Consider the following 17,201-nt stretch of genomic DNA (forward strand, 5'->3'; position numbering starts at 1 on the left):
AATGCGATAATAGATTATGAATTTGAAGCAGATGTGAAGAAAGTGTTACAAGGTGTAGAGATTATTATTTATTGCATCGGTCTAACAATCGAGATTATAAAATATGTAGGCAGTTGTAGCGATAACGTTATCAATAGTAAAAATCGATACTAGCATGATAATGTCAATTGGCATATATATCACTATAAGTTGGATAAATTAACAAAAAAATCTGACCGGATTTAGGTAGGTACATGCTAATAATATTTTGATTGGTCTCCAATTGACAGATAAAACTGAAACTGTCACAGGTTCAGTCAAAATTACCGCTTGTAAATAATGATGGAAGTAGGTACCTAGTAGATCAATCAATCAATAAGAACAATTAGACTGCTGTTAATCCAAAGAGCAGCAAGGTCACACCGAGCGGAACAAATGGATTGATATCAAAAAAGTAAGTGTTGAATTCAGTCAAAACATGGCAAATGTAAATGACGTAGAGGATTATAATGTTAATAAATCAATCAGCGGTGTGTTTTGACGAGTGACGAGTGTCATGCGAACGAGCGAGGCAAGGACATGCGAGGACGAGGCCCCGTCCTCGACGAGCGACGTGCGCAGGTAGCGGCCAGAGGACGACATGCCCATTGTTTATCGTCGCTAATTATTATGCCTCAACGCAGACGCTCGAGTCGACCGCGCCGCTGCGCAAAAACTCTCGATACAACATCCTCTACCTGAGAATCGAACCGAGTTATTTCGGACCATTCCGTCATCAATTTTATTTACGTCTACGTATATCACATTTTCATCGGCGGTCATTCGATGATCTACTTCGCTCATTAGCGTAAACGCATCGACACAAGTATCCCGGCCGCAGTATCGCGCTCGATTGAGGACCGTTACGTGAAACGTCGTCCGCGGGGCGGGGCAGAGCGGCGGCGACACGGCGCGGCAGGCGGCCGATACAGCGACAGTGGCGCCGCCGCGACACCGCGGCCGCGACTCGCTGCGGCGACAGAGACGGAGGCGCGCGCCACTTATCGCGCGAGCTGGCAACGCCGCGCGGGCGGAGCGCCCCGCAACCTCTCACCGTCGCCGGCAGCCAGTGTTACCTTTGACGGCCGGACGTGTGGTTGTTCGCTGTCAGTGACGTCGCTGCCGACGCTCGTGCTACACGTCTATGATGTTTCGGTGATTTCCAAGTCGGACTTATGAGTGAAGGATAAAATCGTATGATTGGAGTTCAGTGACAGGTACAGATCTCATCACCCTGGATTTTGGATTTTTCGAGGATTGTGTAAAGTGACATTTTGGATTTTTCCAAGATATAAACAGTGCAGTGTCAGAAAATTTGGATTGCATCTAAGTGACAAAATATTTGAGGATTGAAAGAAATAAACGAAGTGGATTTTGCAAGGATCAGTGCATCGTGGAAGTGCTATTGTAAAAGTAATTAAAAGTGTTTTTAGTTTTTGTGTTTGTTGATACAGTTTTGACAAGTTTGGAATTAAATAAAAGTTGTGTAAAAAATTGGAGGATGTTAGAAAAAATACTTAGAGTAATTATTTGGCTGATAAAAATAATAAACTTGTCGGATACTGTTCAGCAGAAACACCACCTGTCGTGAAAAGCGCACACGTTGGATTTTGCCTCAGCTGATTGGATCGAATGACGGAATCTGTGCACGAAGCGTTCATCGTAGTGACGGGTCAGTGAAATTAAAAACACTGTGATTCAATTGAAAAAATATTCGAAGTGCTGCCGAAAAGATTGTGATATAAAAAGTGTCTTCGAGGTATCTTTACCGGGTTAACCGACATTTAAAAATTTGAAACAATAAAAACTGAGAAAATGCGAAATTAAAATAAAAATAAGAGGAAGAGAAATGTGAAAATAAAATTATAAGAAATAATGATGCGTTAAAACTACAAGATCCGTAGTCGATTAATTAAGCAGTGAATATTTCAAATAGATGTGTTCGACTGCAAATTACGATGAACGCTTCGTCGCGTTGATTGTTGACGTTCGACAACGAAAGGCACGGCTGAAGCGAAATTCACGCGCTGCGCACGATAACAGCGGCAAGTATGCTAGCTGACACGAGTACAACGACGGAGAAAATTGGAAAATTCCCGCAGAACCGAACCGAATGTTGACATAGCTGACCCATTTGTCAGTATCGAGTTGGAGGTTTGCTACAAAGTCGTGCCTGGTGTTTCAGGGGGTGCGTCCGAACGACAGGACGGCGAACTCTGGCGGTATTGGGTACGCGGGAGCCCCGATCAACTTCGCGGGAGCACACGCTCCCGATAGTGGAAAAAACAACCCTCTGCAAGGGACAATCGGGTACCGAGCCAACACCCCTAGGTGAGTAAAGAATGCGCATACTGAGTGATGTATGGATGATTTGTGCAATGATGTCATCCAAATATGGCTCGTAAGTCGCAACTACTTCGTAGACTTGTTTTATTTCTTTAATGTATGTTTAGTGTTGAAAAAAAAACTAGAAACATCAGATCAAGTATTTTTTTTTCGCCACGCATTTTAGAGTATGTAAAACAAAGCATAATTAAAGTAAAACCTAAATTGAGTGAAATCGATGTCAGAAATTAAATAACGAACGACGCTCGCTCAGCTCAGTCGTAAAAACTTGATTAACTATGTTACTGATGTTTAACTAGCCTACTACGTACTGAAAATCTTCATGAATTACAAAATAATTATCAAAGAAAAACACGCTTCTTAGTTACGAAAACTTCATACACGCTGAGTACTCGGACACTAAACCTTACAGTTTTATCTTATCCGGAACAAGTTTGTTTATATTACAACAAAACGCTGAAACGTGACTCGCTTACCTGTGCCACCTTATCGTAGTTAACAAGCAATAAAATCAAAAATTTACCGTCTACATAAATACCTACTGCTACATTCGCCTCTCACGTCTCTATATCCAATTTGATTAGCAATTAACCATCAACTTCTAACCTCGGTGTTAAATTTCTAATATAATAATCCAAAACGTAAGCAAAGTATGAGATGTTTATTTAAACTTTGGAATACATAAGGGAAGGGTGAGTTAAAAAGTGTGACATTGTCGACCGCGCATCGCTGCAATTATAATGAAATGAAATGTGCTCTTCCATTCACACGCACAAGCGCTTCAGGGCACCCAGCACCCACACAGAGGCGGCTCACTCACACACGCGCGCCCACACGCACACTCTGTCGCCGCACTCACACCAGCGCGCGGTGGGAATGCATGCGGTGACTGCACTTTAGCGCTTACAATAAACACAAACAAACAAAACATTAAACTAGCCACATAACCGAGCGCATCGAATAGTTTTACACACCTCGAATACTTCAAACCAGACTCGCATGTGTTCGAAAATCGATATTAAAAAAACTACCGATAATTATCACGAGGTAATATTATTAATAAAAAATACTGAGCAGGTGCTAAGTTGAGGCGCTCAACGGCTTTGTTTTGTAGTCACCTTTACAAACGACATATTGTTGATGGCTGCGCCTGCCCTATACAAGACCAATAAGTAAATAATAATAAAACGGGGACCGGCAACGAGATTGTGTGAACACAGGAAGTCTACTTCACTTAAGGGTAGCGGTTGGGAAAATTAACGAACACCAGTTGCCAACTAAATTGATACAACTTTTAAACTGCATAAAGTTAAATCTTTTGAGAACAAAGAATTTAAAAATGTGATAAAGAACTGGTTTGACGACCATGACTGACCGGAAACACCTTAAGAACAATCTAGTAGCTCGAAAAATGGCAACGAAGACGTTTCTTTTAATACTTAATACAAAAGTGTACCTTTTTACTATGTTCCACCTTAATTTATGTTTGTGACATGCAATAAATGAATATGAATATGAAGTTCATCTCACTAAAGAAGAAGTCACAATTTAATCGTAAAAGGATAAACACACGAAAGTAGAGATAAAACAAACTCCAAACACTTTAAAACAACTAATGTAACGTCATGGCTAATAAAATAACAGATTTGTAGCGCTCCAAGTAATCGTGGGAAAAAACGTCAGTTTACCACGGGCAATGTGCGGGGCGGATGCATCGACACAACATGAACCACGTGCTCACAGAATTTAACCATGAAAAAAAAAACAGCTGCTGTGCACAGCTTATAAATCACTGTATCGATTACGACTTAAATAGTGTGAGAAACATGAACAATAACAATTAATACTCGTAACAACAACCAAAGAAGTGACGAATGTAGATGATATCGAAATTCATAAAATCATTTACGAATCATAAGTAACCAAGTTGTTTATTTACGTACGAGTAAGCGAGTTCAGTGTTATTTATAGAGCCATGGTCAATACTTAACGAACGACGTAGTTTTGCTTCAATATCGTGGCAGACAAATGAATTATCGGGAGCGTCGTAATAAAGCCCCATATTGACGTGACCGGGACCACTTACCCTAAGCGGGCGATGGGACCCTCCATTGTGACGTATTTACCCCGGAGTTCGCCTCCATTTGTTACCCCTGGATTCCGCTCCTTGGAGCATGATTCATCCTCTCCCCGCCGACAATTGACGAGAATGAGATAGAAATCGGAATATATAATTAATCATTGCATTTGCACTTTATACAGTTTGATCAAGCTTTTATTTTAATGCGAAATATTATACTTGAACACTGACCTATGATTTTGAAATAAAGAATCATAATTGATACGATAATAAAATATAAACTGGTGAAGCAGAAAATAAATAAAACAAACAACCAATTAGGTTTGAATAATAAATACTAATCTCATAGGATACGAATTGATATCACACCTAACTACTAAACGCTACAACAAACATATCAAATCAATAATACCAAAACGTTAATGCTATTATATGCTGGCAATGTGCGCACAAGCCACAATGTGAAGTGGCATTTAGATGGGGGTGACCAACTGTCGTCGAGGGGTCGATCGCGCCACGGCTTCACACACCGCGATAGTAATCTATACGAGCCATACAATTAATGCCTTATTTAACACTAGCTATACCGTGTTAAACTAATGAACTAATTAATCGCCCAGAAGATGTACGACTCTAATGATTGTTTCAAAAAAAAAAGCGTAAAGAAACTAGATCCGGAGTGACATTATACGACAAAGAAAAAACATAAATATTCCAAGAGCCATATCTAACGCAAACAAATGCCATCAACAAAACCGCGAAACGTAATGATTTTATCGCTTATGACAAAATTTACCAAACAGGATTTACGATAATAGATATTGCAATACAATTAAATAATTAGACATGTTCAAGTATTTGTTAGAAAATTGATTCAGCACTCGATGATCTTTGCCAATTAACTAGGAATTCAACACGTCTGCGCACCAATCTAAAATTATCTGCAGCCTATGTATCAAAATACCTACGCGTAACTCGCACATCTCCTAATACTATGCCAAACACCTTCCAGCTTCTCAAAATAGCGACATACTCATTCAAATTGATTTATTTAGACGTCGACGAACGCTTGAAGAACAGATTCAGCGTATGTGTCTTAGATCACGTATCGAGTTTTGTCCTCAAAACAGTCGATTGCCTCTCATAATAACTTTCCTGTACACGCAGCCGTCCTGTCTGTACGTGAATGCTCTTGCCGAAAACGCAAAAAAAAGTTCATTCCGAGAATTGTCTCAAAAGAAATGCCTGCGACGACCGCTCGCATTCAAGATCCCAAATATTTTGAACAGGGCGTAAGTGATTATTCGGATGTGGTACCACTTTTACAAAAAGTGCAGCAGGATACAGAACACACAGATTTTTTTGTCGGCTCCACATTTTGGTCGGCAAAAGGAAAAAAGGCGCAGACAAAACTATAAAAAGAAGCGCAGGTCGGGCCGAGTTTACCTAAGGAAGGACCCTTGTAAATCATCTGCGCCGGCGATGAATAGACGCGACGACTCGAGCACTGTTGACTCCACTGTTTATTGGTTGTCGACGCTACTAAGTATCAGTTAAGCTATTTACGAGAATACTTAAGTAGGAGCTGTGGAAAACTAACAAATGACCATCCATTATCCATAAGCCCACTGTTGCTGACACATTAACCTTTTAACAACTCGTTAATGCTGATAATTTTAACAGGTGAACACTAAACAAATTTTAAATAACGCTGTCATTTGAGAGACAAGCGAGTGGTATTCGCGACAGTATTAGCGTGGTGTACGCGTGCATGTGAGCGTGTGTATTCATTAGAATATTTTTATAATAACAACACAAAGAGGCAATATTGTTGTGCACTACTACAGCCGCGATGTAACAATGGGTAGCCCGCGCACTGTTTGTCGTGCATTTGTCGAATGGGGATTATTAGGAAGGGCACCGGGAAGGCTCGGGAATTCGCCCCAAAAGCAGTTCACATGAATCGCTCTCCCACTCCGGCGCCATACAAAAAATCAAACACATCCCGAGAGAAACACAGGGGTAACAACGCGTCACTATACGTCCGTCCATATTGATTTTTTCTCTCATTGTTAGTTAAATAATAAAATCACAACCCGTAATAAAAAAAGATCTTGCGCCGATAGAATTTGGGTTGAATATTGAGTCTGAGTTTATTAATAATCGAAGCGTTAACGTGTGGAATGTTCGGCTCTGCAAGGCCGATGTTTGGCAATAGAATAGAAACGCGGTATCGTGAGTGAAATAAAATTAACTGCGTAGCCTGATTTCACATTTAGTACTCAACACACACGCCTAATATTCTATTTATAATACGATGAACCTAGGCTAATATGAATTTGCATTTCACGTGGTCTTTGAGTGGAGGGAAGTAAGAATGAGTTTTGCTAATATAAGCGGTGTCTTTATGTGGATGTTTGTTGTAGCGGCTATGGGTGCGCCGGCGGTGCGGGCGCGATGAGCGGCGGCGGCGAGAACGCGCAGTTCGGCGCCACCGCCGCCATGGTCGCCGCGGCCTCCACGGCTGCGATGCAGGACTCGCAGCCATTCTCGCAGGTAACACGCTCAACCCATAAAAATAAATTAACACGCCAAATACCACAAATAACACAGAACTCACAAACCAACCTCTCTTATTACAGATGCAAAACAACATGACGATGGGCAACCCTCAATACAATGCGATGAACGGCTACGGTCAGCAACGTAGTCATAACCCCGCCATGACTGGCATGGGGATGGGCAACGGCGGTATGAACGGCATGACTGGCATGGGCCAGATGGGTAACGCTGGCATGAACGGCATGAACCCGATGGCACAGATGGCCAACATGGGCATGCACGCCAACATGATGCCCTCGCAGATGGGCCCGGGCCAGATGGGCGGCTCAGCAAAGATGGCCGCAGGGTACCAGAGGCGACACACGCCGTACCCCTCCGGAACGATGCTCATGAACCAGCGGAAGCAATACATGGGTGGGCAGCCCGGCTTCGGACCGGCGCAGTACCCTGCCGGATACGGCGGCCGACCTGGTTTCCAGGGGCAGTATCCACCGCAGCAACCGTTGGGACCAAGCTCGAACTTCGGTCCGACGATGCGGGGAACTATGCGTCAGTCGACGCCGCCTTACTCGAATCAGGGGCAGTATTTCAATGGTGGTGTTCCTAACCAGTTCCCGCAACACCAGGGCGGGAACGGGCAGTATGGGGGGCAATACGGCGGGCAGTTCGCGCAGGAGGTGGCGATGCGCACCAACATGAGCTACCAGCACAGCCCGGTGCCCGGCAACCCCACTCCGCCGCTCACTCCCGCCAGCAGTATGCCGCCCTACATCAGTCCTAATGCGGACGTCAAACCCCACTTTAATGAGCTCAAACCACCGATGGGCATGCAAAGTAAGTTTACTTAACATTCTCTTATCAGTTTAGTGCTCTTTGTCGTGTGTAACAATTACTAACTTAAAATTGTTCTTTCCAGATGACGAGCTCCGGTTAACATTCCCTGTAAGAGATGGTATTATACTACCACCATTTAGATTAGAACATAATTTAGCAGTTAGCAATCATGTATTCCAATTAAAACCCACGGTCCACTCAACGTTAATATGGAGGTAAATATTGCACCTTAACTTATCCTGAGATAAAATTGTTTAAACATGCATGTACACATTCCTTAAACAAAGAAACTAGGATAAAAATGTTAACAAATTCTTTATTCTTTTAGGTCGGATCTTGAGTTACAACTAAAATGCTTCCACCACGAGGATCGGCAAATGAACACTAATTGGCCAGCGAGTGTTCAGGTGTCAGTTAACGCCACCCCATTAGTCATAGATAGAGGCGAGAACAAAACATCACACAAACCATTGTACCTGAAAGAAGTGTGCCAGCCTGGCAGAAACACGATACAGATCACCGTTTCTGCTTGCTGTTGTGTAAGTATTATAATACTGTCTACACTTAAATTGCTTACTTACAATTAAAAAAGTTTATTATTATTTCTATTTAAATAAAAATGACATAAATATTTCCTTTATTTTTCCAGTCACATCTATTCGTACTGCAATTAGTCCACCGGCCGAGCGTTCGAAGTGTCCTGCAAGGGTTACTGAGGAAGCGGTTGCTGACAGCGGACCACTGCATCGCTAAAATAAAGATGAACTTCAACCAGTCGCCTGGCAACGGCAACAACGGCTCCAACCCATCTGACAGAGACAGCGTTGAACAAACAGCTCTCAAAGTGTCATTAAAATGTCCAATAACCTTCAAGAAAATCACATTACCAGCGCGCGGACACGAGTGCAAACACATACAATGCTTCGATTTAGAATCGTATTTACAACTCAACTGTGAGCGGGGATCGTGGAGATGTCCGGTTTGCAAGTAAGTCCAAGTACAACCTTGCGAGCAAAGGTTGTATTTACGTGCAGTTTTCCTGTATCTCATTACGTATTCAATATTTCTTTGTCTTTATTAAAATGAGTGTCTTCTTCATTACAGTAAACCAGCGCAATTAGAAGGCCTAGAAGTTGATCAGTACATGTGGGGTATCCTGAACACGTTGAATAATTCTGACGTTGATGAAGTGACTATTGACAGTGGAGCTAATTGGAAGGCAGCTAAAAGTCCAGCTAACCCTGGCATTAAGGTAAGTACAGTACATGACTGTTTAATGTAAACGTTTTTCGAATTTACGGCATCATCTAACTTAAAATCAACTGTAAATTTCAGCAGGAGGAAGACAGCAATGACAACAGCGTCGGTAAGCGAGGCAAGGCGGTGTCGCCTGGATCCATGAACATGCCAACAATGAACAATTGGGAGATGAACCAGGCCCTTTCCCCGTACCTGCCGCCAGACATGAACACAATTGCAAGCGGTTCCATGATTTCCCAATACAACCAAAGCTCACAAAACCGAAACCCAGCTTCGAACAACCAGAACTATGATTTCGGAATGAACAATGGCCCGGGAAGCAATGAATATGCCGGCAACGGACCCCTGTCACATCTGAACGAGAGCGTCAACTCCTTAGACCCACTCAATGCCATGGAAAAGAGTCTTAATGAGCAGGTAGGTCTCTCTGAAAATACTACACCATTATTGACCATCTCTGTAACAATTTTCCTTCCTTTATCACAAAATAAATAAACTCCGCAATGCTGTCTACCAACGGGAGATGACCTTAGTTTATTATACTATTTATTACCGTCATAACCTTTTCTAGACGATTTTAAACCTTGGCAGCTCTAGGTCACGTCTGACGACAGTTTTTATTCAACTGATTTTATCAGCAGTTTTAATGTAATTATATAAATCTTGCTTTTACGTGTCCTCTTGCGTTTTTACACTGCGAAATACATTCGCCACATGAAGATATGTTACACTGTACCTATCTAAGCTCCATTCTATTCGACATTGAAACAATGAAATTCCAATGAAGAGCGTTTTCTTCATTATGTGCTTTAAAATTTGTCATATTTTGTTCTCTTCAAACCGAATAGGGAACTACTTTCGAAAGATGATATTACGCAGCTTTCCCCCCGTGATTTGCAAAATTATATGCTTTAGACTAGTTGTGTGATGATCGACCAGTCAGATTCTGTAGGTACTCTGGCAAACCGTGTCTCTCAAGATATTAACGAGGGCCTCCTCCCCAGATGCCCCACACGCCACACACGCCGCACACGCCCGGCTCGGCGCACACGCCGGGCGGCGGCGGCGCCACCCCCGGCTCCAGCCACACCCCGGGCCCGCCCTCGGTCGGCCACCACTCGCTGACTGACGTCGACATCCCCGGAGACCTCAACTTCGACCCCGCCGCCGTTATAGACGGCGAGGGCACCGATAATCTCAATGTAAGTATCCATCTCTCCTTTATTCTATGGTACGGTACGGTCATCAGCACTGTGTGTATGTACACATTTAAGAACCCTGTCGCATTAAGTTATTTGACATTCTGTGCCGACTGTATTCAAATAAATAGTTATCGTGACCGTACGTTTTACCGATCTTTGGACTTCAACCTCAATTGCTGCTAATGTCCTCTTTAAAATTATGGATTATCTATCTGCATGGACGATAACGCTGGTAGCCTGTCTGTCATTATTATGATTTATCATATCCATGTTGGAACTGCACGCAATGTCCTTTCACAATAGATGAGAAAACTATTGATTTGGGTATATTATACACCGTACGGTTCCTCATATCTTAGAACGAATATCAGGGAGTGACTGCTGGTTACCTTACTGATGACTTTAGGCTTTGCCCACATCGATATGGCTTATGGGCGCGAGCTTATATATGTATAATGCTTATATATTACCTCTACACATTTTTTATGAGCTATAAATATTTGTTTTCTTCCAAGAGAGCGGTCACCGATTAGTAACGTAAAAGCTCGAGCCGACCACTTAATCATTCGTCTTCCATTTCTCGTTCGAAACCGGTTTCGAAGTCGATGACCCTTGACGTGAGAGATTTTATTAGAACTTTATTTTTGTCACAACGAACTAGTTCCATTCATGCTTGTGTGAGTGATAAATATTGTAAGCTACGTATATCCGGAGATAGTATGGCTAGAATAGTCTCATGAACTTCAATGCTTGGCGATTCGGTAGAGTTCAATGCACGTATTTTGCTGTGACCGACGCTCTGGAGTGTAACCGATGGTGAGATAGTTATCTATACGTCGGTATCTTGAAGACTGCGTAAAATCCCTGTCGATGGGATAATAGTAACAAATTAAAGAGACAAAGAGAAGATGCTGAGATTCGTTAGAACAAGAGTCTATCTATCTATTCAATAATCTTTTTTATTATCCTTATTCATCCCTGTGACAACATCATCCTGATACATGCGAGGATACAATTAAGTTGCCGTCTATTGTTTTTCTATCCTCCTCATGTTGGCCAGCATTCTGTGACAGTTCTGGTTTGGCCAAGTTTTAGGCTTTTTAGTTTTATATCTACTTAGCTTATATTCACCCATTTCTGAGTGTAGGCCTTCTCTCTTTCCGGTCCTATGCAAGTTTCTATTGCTCCCATAAGTAACAATGCTGTCCGAGCATCTGGTTGGTGGTCTACTTCAAGTGGTTACCATGCTGTAGGTACCAAGGTCCACCCGTTATCGCCTCGCTCTGTTAGTAGTTACTAACGTGTGCCTGTGCCCCGCAGCTGCTGCCGGAGACGACGGTGGACCCGATGGAGCTGCTGTCGTACCTGGACGCGCCGGCGCTGGGCGAGCTGCTGGCCACGCCGCCGTCGTCGTCGTCGTCGGCCGGCTCGCACCCGCCGCGCGCGCCCTCCTCCGACGACCTGCTCGCGCTCTTCGAGTAGGCGCCCCAGGTTGTTCGGAACGGTGTGCTCGTGTCCACGTCCGTCGTGAACCCCGGGCGGGGTTCATCGCGCTACGGCCGTGCGTAAAACTCGCATTCGAGCCGGCGAGGCCCGACATTGTGATACTAGATTTTAGTTCCTTCTCCGCGTGTCGTCATCCCGACCGCTCCTCGACGTTCGTAGAACGGTCGGCAGCGCTCGGGACGGCCGCCCCCGGCGCTGCCCGTGCTCGCCGGCGCGGGGAACACTTAGTAGATATTTAGTGTAGAGGCGGAGGCGCGCCACGCCGGCCGTACACCGCGGTGCGTGCTGTATAGTTCCTCGCACCACCGTGAGCGGTGGCGCCACTAAACTCCCCAAATTCTAAACTCTAGTGTATACTGTAACGCAGATCTTTCTTCTCGTTCGATTCGATATAATCAATTAGAGTTTTGATTTGTGTCTGTAAGTTGTACATAGAGTGGAGTTATTTTACTTGTGCTAGTGGGCGAGCGGCGCCGGCGCTGTACATATAGCGTAGCCGCGCGCGCCGCTCGGAGGCATTATGAATCTTATAGTTCCTATTCGATGCGAGCGAACTATAATGTTCAATTGCCATTTACTGTAAAATATTCCTTAAAGTTTTCGCATATTCTGCATTTTTAAATGGTAAGATATTTTAGAATTTGTGAGTATAGTGCTACTCGCTTATTGGGTGATATATTCTAAAGGAGTTGTTTGAATCAACAAATAAATGGTAACAAATTAGTTACAAAACTATATTGTAAATGTGAGTGCAAAAATGAACTCTGTTAAATTATTTTGCGTTATGTGAATCGAAGAATGATAGAAATATATTTAATTTCTATATAAATAGTAACGAACTGTATTATTTGTAAATATGAATTTAGTTAAGAATATATTATATTACCTAGTTATATTTAGGAGAACATGGCAGATACTTATATGACGGCCAGTTTAGTATAGTATTACTAAATTTAAAAATCTACACATGGTTTTACATGTATATACAAATTACCTATACAAGATTGTACCGACGCGGCCAGAGTATGGACATGGGCTTACAATTAATCACTTTCTTGAAGAACATACTATTAATTTTAAGCGAACTCATTTACTCATTTTCTTCACAAACACTATTTCAAAATAATTCCCATACCCCATTAAACTAGTTATACTTGAGATAAAGTCCACCGAAATACTCCAACTTCAGAAATCAAAGAACCAATTAGTTTTAATCTGTATTATCTAAACTTTCTTTAGCGAAATTTTAGTGAAATTGTATTCCTTTAGACAAAATAGTTTTAGTGTAATAACTTTCCTTCTTCGATATTGATTAGCGAATGACTTAAACAACTTATAGTGCAAAATTTGTGAAGACTACTCGGCGATATCTATCGCTGCAAAGGAATCTTTGCAAAAATGTAGCGTTTGAAGTCAATATTTACATAACAGCCTACATCCTAAACTCTGGCGCGTATCTTTCTGCAAGTGCAAACACCCATTAATACTATACATACTTAGTAAAATTCTGTCTCTGCTCATCTTCATTTTTTTGTTTAAATGTTTCAACACAAATGTGACAAACTAGAAATAACAATAAACTCTTCGGCGTCGTTTAAACAATTGTTATGTAATTTTAAACTTATTGTAAATTGTCAAAATTGTGATGAGCATTTAATAGACAGATCTTATTTCACGTATTTTCAAATGTTTGGTTATATATCAAGTGCAGAGGCAAACGGAAGAAGTTACTTAACACTTTTTTTATCCTATTTTCGTTTCTACCTCGCTAGACGATCAACAAGGAAATTTCTAAATGGAATTTAGTTCCCATACCAAGATATTACTCCATAATTAATTTAGATGGTGTAAAATTTTCAAATAAATCTACTGTTTAAATGAGGTTTTAAATAACAGTTTATAAAATATCTCTAACTTAGAGTTGTATGTAAAACTGACGAGATCTTTTCACTAACTTGTGTAAAAATTGGTGATTTGCGCATCTTTACTTCATGCTATGAATATGAACGCCTTTAGAGTTAGTCGACTATTACGGAAAACAATAAAATTAGTGTTATTTGAAGCGGTGGTCACCTACTCGGACAAGAGACGATGATAACTACGTAAATAATGGAATGAAATTGCCTTCACAATATTACGGATGCCTTCTTAGCGACAAGTATATCGCTGTAACTATTACAATATATTGTAACATTATGAAGAAAAGAGACGAAAAAACACTAAGTGAATTGTAACCGGCATTAAAAAGACCACATTAAAGCAATTAATTTATAAAGCAATTTTTCAATTTGACATTTGCGCATTTAAAAGCAACTTTGCAATCTCCATAAATGTCAAATAGCAATATTGCTTTTGTAGATTAATTACTTCAATGTGTCCTCTTAACCCTTGAGGGGCTTACGGTAATGAGGTTCAGTGAGTAGTCTTAATGCGGGTAGCTGACCACAGCTTTTACATAAATTACATACTTTTAAGGGACCTTAAATTCCAGTTAGCTAGTTCTATTTATTGTAGTGAATATTGCCGCTGAGTGGATCCCCGCCCGATTTTTGTAAGACCAAATAGTACTTTTATACGCATTTACCTCTTTTAGGTAATGACGAGTTTGTTTATAATAAAAAGGAAAATATCACAAAAAATGTATAGCATATCACGTTATAATGAAAACAAAAATCCCATGGACGATCCACCCAGTAGTGTGAATGATTACAATATATATTTTGTTGAATATTATAATGAACTGCTCTGGAGTAAAGTAGATTTCGTGCTCGTACAAATGTAAGAGGCATTTGGAAATAAGTGAAAGAAGAATTCTAAAATAAGTTACTACGCAACCCATGACTCGCAGAGGTAACCCAAACTGTACTGTAGTTATACATTTTGAACTTTATGTGAACGTTTTAGCAATCAAGTTGGTACCTACTGAAATTCATTTCGAAACGTGTAAAATGAAAAAAAAACATAACATTTTTATGTTATTGAAAATAAAATGAATCTAAAAATTATGCTTGATTTTCATTTGCATTGTTTCCTTCACACCTATTATCTTTAGCTTAATAATTTGGTACAAGGAATAAAGACATATGAGGAGTAGGTAAGTACCTATATTGCCTAGGTTTTCTTATAAGGGGAAAATATTTGATTTTTATTTATTTTTGTGCCAAAATTTTTAATATGACTTTGATGTTAGTGGCATTTAGGACATGCCCCCTGATTAGCAGGCTGCTTTCATTGAGGAGTTACTAGTTTTTCGGCACAACATATTATCCCAAGTGTGTTTTTGAGGCATTGTCCAATTAATTAAACATCAATACAGAGGAGAAGAATGTAGGTATCTCCTAGAAGAAAGGGTAGAGCCCTGCAGTGGGGTTTATAAGACATCAATACAAAAAATGCAAAAACTGGATTTGATTCTAACGATTTTGGGGTTTCTTTTTATGGTAATTTTCTACTTGATTATGTAGGCATTAATAAAATTAATATCAATCATGAAATCTACTGGCATAGAGTTACAGCCTTACCTACTTATTGGTCCACCAAATACATTTCAAATAAAAATGAAGGTATATGAAAGATGAATATAGGATTGTTTAGACTGAACTAGAATATCATACCTATTCCTTGTTTTTTTTTTTTTTTTGAGTTTCCCCCGAGGGTTAATTCCACCCTCGAGAGGAGTATATTCTAGACTTAATAAGAACAAAATAATGATAAAAAAAATCCTCTGGCCTACAAGGTATTAAGAAAATTAATGCCACTTTTATCTTTGCAGGATAAGGTACAAATTAAATTAATATTCAGAGCAAACTACATAGGCAGGTACTTCACTACCTAAACAGGGAGACCCATTCAATGTAACATTTAACGGTTTTGATGTAATTTCCTATTACTACCTATGGAAAACCACCTACCTCAAAAATATGTAAACCGCCAACCAGACTCTACATTTGCTCCGAAATAGGCTACTTGACAACCTTGTCAAATGAGATACTTTTTTGGAAACATCAAAACGAAAGTTTTTTTATGGAGTTTGTACCTACGGAAATACTGTCCTCTGACGTCATCAATAAAAGCGGTCAAACGTCGTGCTTATTGTTAGGTACTTAATTCATAAATAAAATTCGAAAATAAGACGAAAAGTAAAATAACTGATTTTTGATCGTCTTACACTGGCTTCTATTTCTACATTAACATTTTATAATTTATCTTTGACCCAGTAAAATATCCAATAATATAATTCAATGCTGATAGACATAATACTAATATAACTTATAGTAAAGTGCCCCAAAACAATAAAAACAAACCGGAATAACCCGCCTGGGCAAATGCAAATTTAATAATACATGAACCTAACAAGTTATCAGAGTACGCTCAGGGTTCCGAGAAATGGTATACTGAGAACTAACTACCTACCTTGTCTCCTCGTCGGTAGGTGCTATTTATAAACTAAAAGAAAACTAAAACTAAACTTGAGGATTCCTCTCAGTGCTTTATCCATGTCCTGAGCTTTGTATGCGTGTCAAATGAACGGCGACGGTGTTGCCAATATGCGACAGCAGTTTTACCCAATAAACATTTTACTATTTATTTTGTTTGAATATTTTTCGTAACTGACAGTTTTGGTTAATTTTCACAATTTATCATTTCAATGCTGAAGCCGAAATGTATAATGATTTTGATCTACATACATACATAAACTCACGCCTATTTCCCACCGGGGTAAGCAGAGACTATAGAATTCCAAAATTAAAACACATAATAACGGGTTCTTACCGCGTTTAAATGGGGATATGAGACTCCCGATATTAATATCGGGAAATAATAAAATAATAATAATGAATAATAAATATTTTAATTATGATAATAACCGCGTAAACTTAAAACAATGTATAGAATTCCATTTGCTTCGATCCTAACACACTTCTCTTGCTTCCTCCACATTCATCAATCGCTTCATACACGCACGCCGGTTCAGAGTAGATCGTATTAAACCTTTTCTAAGGACATCTCCAATTTGGTCAATGTAAGTCCTTCTCAGTCTCAATGATTTTGATCTCATTTCAGTTCATTACGTAAGGTTAATTGTATCTATTAGATATTATAATTACTTGATAATTAATATTGTTACTTATAAATTGATCTATCTGTGAAAGTGAAATCTAGAAAGACTGAGCTACTCGTTACGTCGTAAAATTATTACTAGTTACCTACATTACTAAATTTTAATTGTTTTCTTGTTGTCTATTTGAAATAAAGTCGATTTTATATATTTGTGATTTATTTTTTATAAACTACCTACATATAAGTGTAGTGACACTTAATTAACTCACTTATTTTATACTAAAAAGCGAAAATCATCTTGATTTAATCAATCCGGCCGTATCCGCCGGATT

At 40.1% G+C, this 17,201-nt stretch overlaps 1 protein-coding gene across 1 annotated transcript; it reads left to right on the forward strand.

The window, feature by feature from the left end:
- The first annotated feature begins 1,064 nt into the window (after positions 1–1,064).
- Positions 1,065–14,813, forward strand: LOC126369618 (zinc finger MIZ domain-containing protein 1). The gene is made up of 11 exons (XM_050014122.1): positions 1,065–1,431; positions 2,204–2,349; positions 6,871–7,000; positions 7,087–7,840; positions 7,923–8,055; positions 8,169–8,379; positions 8,490–8,827; positions 8,945–9,092; positions 9,176–9,517; positions 10,105–10,302; positions 11,623–14,813. Exons 3-11 carry the CDS (start codon positions 6,902–6,904, stop codon positions 11,782–11,784), a joined length of 2,385 nt encoding a protein of 794 aa, XP_049870079.1. The 5' UTR covers positions 1,065–1,431; positions 2,204–2,349; positions 6,871–6,901; the 3' UTR covers positions 11,785–14,813.
- Positions 14,814–17,201: the final 2,388 nt, after the last annotated feature.

Source organism: Pectinophora gossypiella, chromosome 9 (assembly GCF_024362695.1).
Source record: "Pectinophora gossypiella chromosome 9, ilPecGoss1.1, whole genome shotgun sequence".
Taxonomy (NCBI): Eukaryota; Metazoa; Arthropoda; class Insecta; order Lepidoptera; family Gelechiidae; genus Pectinophora; species Pectinophora gossypiella.